Below are 6,554 nucleotides of genomic sequence, written 5' to 3' on the forward strand. Positions count from 1 at the left end.
CCACCCCTCCCTGCCTGCAGGCTGCTGGAAGGGAACAGTGAGCATCGCAAACCCGGGGTGATCACACCTATGAAACGTGCCCTGACTATGCCACAATCACCACAGTTACCGAGCGCCTCTGGGCTCCGTGGGAAATGATTCACACAGTGACATGGGTTCCTCCTCGGGTGCTCACAGCCACTACGGGAGCGAAGTGGTACCCTTCCCATTTCCACCTGAGAACACAAGCCAATAATGTGACGTCATGTGTCAAGGTTTGCACAGCTGCTCAGCAGCAAAGCTGGGGTTTGAACCCAGGTCCCCCGACCAGAAGCGCTGTGCCCTCTGTCTTTACCACATTGCCTCTTGCTGGCCTTTTACCCCGAACCCCCAAAGCAAGTGGCCCGCATTTGTGTAACCACTTAAATCAGAAATTACAGAAAAGTAACAATAACTGAAATCACACCCAATTTCCCATGCAGAAATCATAATTGACAGTTTGGTACTTTTATTTATATATTTCATACATGTGAATGAATATACACTTTTTCCCACCTCCTGCCACTTATGGTATCTCAATAGTATCCCAATGTTATTAGAACATACACATCTCTCCACAAGATGCTACAATCGCTTTCATCGTTTGGATGGTGAGAAATTCATTTGACCGGCCCCCTATTGCTGGACATTCGGGTCAGTGACAGTTTGTACGGCTCCGGCCATAGGTAGCATTGGGGTGGGCAGCCCTGGAGCTATGCTTGCTCTGGCTAACTGGGGGATGGACGATCACAAGTGGAGGGGGAGGCTTTGGTCTGCATTGGTGGGTCCCACGGGGACTGTTCTTTAAAAAGACAGCAGCCAGGCCTCGTGGAGACCTTTGATCCAAAAGTGTGGCCTCTTTGCTTCCTACTCTTTGGAACGAACGTGCAATCAGGCCCCTTCTGAGCCACCCTTCACACGCTGGCTGTTCCGTGGTGGGGACAGGTGGTTCCTCAGGGCCTGGGAGGACCCCTCCCACCCCGACACTCCGTCATCCTCTGGGGACCAAGATGCGGCCAACGAGATCCATCCATGACATTCCACTTTCCACGTGTCTCCACACAGGAGAGGGGAGCAGAGGGACCGGCAGGGAGGATCCCGGAAGCACCTCCTGCTGGAGGAGTAGGTGGGCTCCTCCTTTGGGCTCAAAGGCCTATGGGGCCTGGAGGAAGGGAGAGGAAGTTGAATGTGAGTAGGAAGCAGAGGTGTGAGTGCAGGAGGGAGGTGGTGACCAGAGAGGCTGGCTGGAACTTTTCCATCTGCTGACCCTGAGGGAAGTCTGTTCAGGGGACCACCACCCACTCACCAAGCTGGGGGCCTGCCCTGGGGTGAGGGGGGGTGGAACAAGCCACGTCCCAGCTGCGGATGGAGGCTGGAGCCCCCAGAGGGAGGGCCTGGCGGTAATGCCTGGAGAGCAGGCTGGGGGGGTGGGGGGGGGCTGGAGTCCTGTGCCTGGAGCCTGAGGCAGAGATGGGCTGGGCGGGCTGAGGGGTGGAGGGCTCTCCCCTGGCCCGGCTCCCTCCCCCTCCCGGGCCTCTGCAAGCTGAAACATGAAAGGACTTTGATCAGATAAGGGGCTGCCAGCCTGCCTGGTCCCTGCAGCCAGAAAGGAGCTGGGACAGTGCAGTCCGCGCTCTCAGTCCAGCTCACATGCTCTTCCTCTTGTCATGTTATGAGCCCAACTGCTCCTGCAGAATAATTCCGACCTGTCCGCAGCCCACTCTCTGCCTGCTGCAGTGTGCATGTGTGTGTGTGCGTGTGCGTGTGTGTATGTGTGTGTGTGTGTATGTGTGTGTGCATCTGTGTGTAAGAATGCATGCATGTGCGTGTGATGGGAGGTCACCTATACACCCGGCCCTTTCCCCTCCGCTCTCCTAATTCCCAGAACCAGGTTCCTTCCTGGAAACTCCACCAAGTATGTCTTCACTTCAAGACCCAAAATGTGGCTTCTGGTGCCGTGTCTCACCCGCTGTGGGAGGGGCAGCGAATGAGGGGTCTGTGGGAAAGCCAGGACAGCCTGATGGGGGAAGAAACGCAGAGGAAATGTGAGAGAGAGAGAGAGAGAGACGTGCCCAGACAGAAGTTAGAGACAGATGAGGAGAGAGAGCAGGAGGAGGGAGACGCAGGGCCCAGGAGCACAGGGACGGGTGGGGGTGGGGGGCAGGGGAGAAAGACATCATGAGAGGCAGAGAAGGAAAGGAAGAAGGAAAAACATGCACAGAGGATGGCAGGAGAGAGAGAAGGAAGGCGTGAAGGGGAGAGAAATATGAGAAGGAGAGAAGAGGAAAGAGAAAAGGTGTGTATGTGTGTGTGTGTGTATGTGTGTGTGCATCTGTGTGTAAGAATGCATGCATGTGTATAGATGCAGTGTGCATGTGTGCGCGCGTGTGTGTGCTAGTGTGTGTCTGTGTATATGTGTGTATGTATGTGTGTGCATCTGTGTGTAAGAATGCATGCATGTGCGTGTGATGGGAGGTCACCTATACACCCGGCCCTTTCCCCTCCGCTCTCCTAATTCCCAGAACCAGGTTCCTTCCTGGAAACTCCACCAAGTATGTCTTCACTTCAAGACCCAAAATGTGGCTTCTGGTGCCGTGTCTCACCCGCTGTGGGAGGGGCAGCGAATGAGGGGTCTGTGGGAAAGCCAGGACAGCCTGATGGGGGAAGAAACGCAGAGGAAATGTGAGAGAGAGAGAGAGAGAGAGAGAGACGTGCCCAGACAGAAGTTAGAGACAGATGAGGAGAGAGAGCAGGAGGAGGGAGACGCAGGGCCCAGGAGCACAGGGACGGGTGGGGGTGGGGGGCAGGGGAGAAAGACATCATGAGAGGCAGAGAAGGAAAGGAAGAAGGAAAAACATGCACAGAGGATGGCAGGAGAGAGAGAAGGAAGGCGTGAAGGGGAGAGAAATATGAGAAGGAGAGAAGAGGAAAGAGAAAAGTGAGACGAAGGAAGGAGGGAAAGGGGGCAAATAGGCTGAGAAAGGAGAGCGGTGGGGACAGAGGGAACCTCTGCTGCAATGCAAGTCTGGGCAGGTCCTTAGCGGGACTGAGGTGGCTGTGGGCTGGGCGGCCCGCTGGGCCGAGGGGCGGGTCTGCCGCAGGTGGCCGCCCCTGGGTGGGGCGGCGCCCAAGCCCTCCGGGTATAAGTGGGAGCTGGGGCTGCGGAGCACCTGCAGGGACAGCTCCCTGTGCAGGTGGCAGCAGGTGCTCCGGAGCCCAGCCCCAGCATGAGCTCCTTCGACCTCCCGGTGCCCTCGCCCCCGCACTGCAGCCCCCAGTTCCCCAGCATCGGCCAGGAGCCCCCCGAAGTCAACCTGTACTACGAGAACTTCTTCCACCCGCAGGGCCTGCCCAGCCCACAGCGGCCTCCCTCCTTCGAGGCGGGTGGCGAGTACGGGGCCACCCCCAACCCCTACCTCTGGCTCAACGGGCAGGCCATGACCCCGCAGCCCTACCTGCCGGGCCCCAACGCCAGCCCCTTCCTGCCCCAGGCCTACGGGGTGCAGCGGCAGCTGCTGCCCGGCGTGTCCGGCATGGGGGGCGGCGACCTGGGCTGGCTGCCCATCCCGTCGCAGGAGGAGCTGATGAAGCTGGTGCGGCCGCCCTACTCCTACTCGGCCCTCATCGCCATGGCCATCCACGGGGCGCCCGACAAGCGCCTCACCCTCAGCCAGATCTACCAGTACGTGGCCGACCACTTCCCCTTCTACAACAAGAGCAAGGCCGGCTGGCAGAACTCCATCCGCCACAACCTGTCGCTCAACGACTGCTTCAAGAAGGTGCCCCGCGACGAGGACGACCCAGGTAACGGGGAGGCGCGGTAGCCGCTGCATCCGCAGCCCCTGGTGCCCAGGGAAGGCTCGCTGCCTTCCTCACATCCCCTTCTAGAAAGTTCTAAATCTGAGCATGCCCCCCAGAACTGGGGGTGCTGAGGGGAGTCAGCAGTGAAGGAGACCCGGGGCCCTGGAGGCTGTGGTGCCCGGGGGTGCCCCCGCGGTCTGCAGCGGTGGCTGATGGGCCTGGACCCCCGGCAGCAGCTCATAGGAGTCCTGGGGGGTGAGAGACTGAAATGGAAACCCAGGGGGTCCCGGGCTGCTGGGAAGAGACGGGGCGTTTGTTGAACAGCCACCAAGGGCCGAATTCTGCTGCTGCCCTGGTTACATCACCTCCTTTCATCCACCGCTGCGGGGCGGCTTTTGGGAAACCCATTCTACAGATAAGGCAAGTAGCAGGCGGGAGACGCCTGCCCGCTCGGCAGTATGGAGGGATTGGCTGGAATGCGACCTGAACGCAGGCCTCTGACACCAGACTGCGGACCTGTCCTTTCAATGGTGAATTTCTCCAATGCGGAGATGTCCGGAGCGTAGTGTACTGAACACTCACGTCTCCACGCCCAGAATGAAAGTCCGCTCTGGCCCCATCGCAGGAAGCCAGGAGGCAGTGTGGGGAGGGGGGACCAGCTCCACCACCTGGAGGCTAGCAAGGGGGCCAGTGTGTGTCCCTTCAATAGCCGGCCGTAGCCTCGGGCCCAGAGACAGACAGGCAGGCAGAGTTCAGACCTAACCTGGGGCCCTCGGACTTCCCAGTCACACACCTAGCGCCTTCCTTTCCACTCAGCCTGAGGACGAAGGGCAGGTACAACAGGCCCACTTCTCAGACTAGGAAACTGAGGCTCGCCCAGAACCCCTCAGTCAGTGAGGAGCAAAGTGGAGACTCAAGTCCATCTTTGGAGTCCATGCCTGGGACTTTGGGGGAGCCCTGCCTTTTTTCCCAAGTGTTCTTCTTCCTCATCCCACCCTCCCCCCAACTCCACCCCCAGTACTTGAACTTCTGAGACTGCTGTGAACAAGGTCACAGCCCCTGCCTGTCTGTCTTTGAGCTCCGAGCAGCGAGGGGTTGGAACCCTTCTCCCTTCTCAGTCTCTGACTTTTGTTCTCTGTCTTTCCGGGTTGTTCCCTGTGTTTTGACTTGACAGTGGGAGGAATAAGAGCAAAGCGCCGTGTCTGTCTCTCCACTCACCTCCCCCGCTTTCGTTCGCACAGGCAAAGGGAACTACTGGACCCTGGACCCCAACTGTGAGAAGATGTTCGACAACGGAAACTTCCGCAGGAAGAGGAAGAGGAAGTCGGACGTCTCGTCGGGCCCCGGGGAGAAGGCGGAGAGCGGGCTCCTGGCGGGCAGCCCCAAGAGCGCAGACGCCCAGGACATCTTGGAAGGCACCTCCCCGGGCTCCGCCGGCTCCCCCGAGCAGCGACCATCCCCAGGGCCCCCGGGCACCCCATGCCTCAACGGCTTCCTCTCCTCCATGACGTCCTACGTGAGCGGGGCCAGCCCCGCCAGCCGCCCTGTGGCCACGCCGGGACTGAGTCCCGAGCCCACTGACAAGATGGGGCAGAACTTGGGGAACTTCAACTCCTACACCCCACTCACCAGCCTCGGCGGCCACGGGGCCGGGGGCGAATGGGCCAACCCCATGCCCACCAATGCTCTGGGCTACGGAGGCTCTGTTCTCAACCAGTTCAGCCCCCACTTCTACAACAGCATCAACACGAACAGCGTCCTCTACCCCCGGGAGGGCACCGAGGTCTAGGACTGCGCAGTCCCTGAGCCACGTGGACGTGCCCCAGGTCCCCCGGCTGCCCAGACAGACCAGGAGGCTCAGAGCACTTCCTCCTGTTTCCGGAACCCGGTGTCAACCTTCCGTGTCACCCACACCTGGACACACACCCACAACTTGGCACTGGAAATGCTGGTGCCTGAATGACAGTCACCAAGGCGGCCCTTTGTTGAGCACTTACTATGTGCCTGGAGCCGTACTGGGCTCGGAAGGCCTAGCCACACTTACTCTCTAGCTACCTTGTGGGGGTCCTATGAAGGTCCTCATTTTACAGATGAGAAAACTGGGTCATACAAACTGGTGAGTGGCCAATGGAGGGAGGGGTGGAGGGATTGACTGAGCAGCGTCCGTGTGAAAGCTGGTTGTGACAAGCACACCCACTGCCTCTGGCCGTCCATCAGAACTTAGCACCAGCCCCGGGCACACACCATCCTGGTCAAGTCGTGCTATGGCCCCAGCTTCCCTGCAGCACTCCTTCCGCCGCCACTGGAGGCGAGAAGCCCAGGCCATGCCCCCGCAGAGGGGCACCATTTTCCCAGACCCGGAGACCTCCCGCAGGGCAGGGACAGGAGTGGTGCACCCCCAGCCCCCCACCCGGTGCTCCCCACCCGCAAACCCTCGCAAAGACCAGCTCCCTGTGTGCACGTCATGGACCGGTGAGCGGGCGGCGGCTGAGCCTTCCAAGAGAAACAGGCCGGAGACCCGCTTCCCTTTCACAGCCCGAGAAGTGAGTGTCAGAACAGGCCTCGCGGAGGGCCTGCTCCCGCCAGGGTCCGAGAGCAGCTCCTGGGACTGCTCTTGCTTCCCTATGTACTTTACACGCTTCTGTATATACTTTACACGCTTCTGTATGTACTTTACACGCCTGCGGTCCTTCCGCACAGCACACCCTGGGAAGTGTTTTTTTGTTTTCTTATTT

The 6,554-nt window shown here is 59.6% G+C and overlaps 1 protein-coding gene across 1 annotated transcript; it reads left to right on the forward strand.

The window, feature by feature from the left end:
* The first annotated feature begins 3,176 nt into the window (after window positions 1-3,176).
* On the forward strand, window positions 3,177-6,255 carry FOXI1 (forkhead box I1). Its single transcript, XM_005860359.2, has 2 exons — window positions 3,177-3,822; window positions 5,061-6,255. The coding sequence occupies exons 1-2, from the start codon at window positions 3,246-3,248 to the stop codon at window positions 5,606-5,608; spliced, it is 1,125 nt and encodes a 374-aa protein (XP_005860421.1). The 5' UTR covers window positions 3,177-3,245; the 3' UTR covers window positions 5,609-6,255.
* The last annotated feature ends 299 nt before the right edge of the window (window positions 6,256-6,554 follow it).

The sequence above is a fragment of the Myotis brandtii genome, unplaced genomic scaffold (assembly GCF_000412655.1).
Source record: "Myotis brandtii unplaced genomic scaffold, ASM41265v1 scaffold1338, whole genome shotgun sequence".
In the NCBI taxonomy this organism is placed as follows: domain Eukaryota; kingdom Metazoa; phylum Chordata; class Mammalia; order Chiroptera; family Vespertilionidae; genus Myotis; species Myotis brandtii.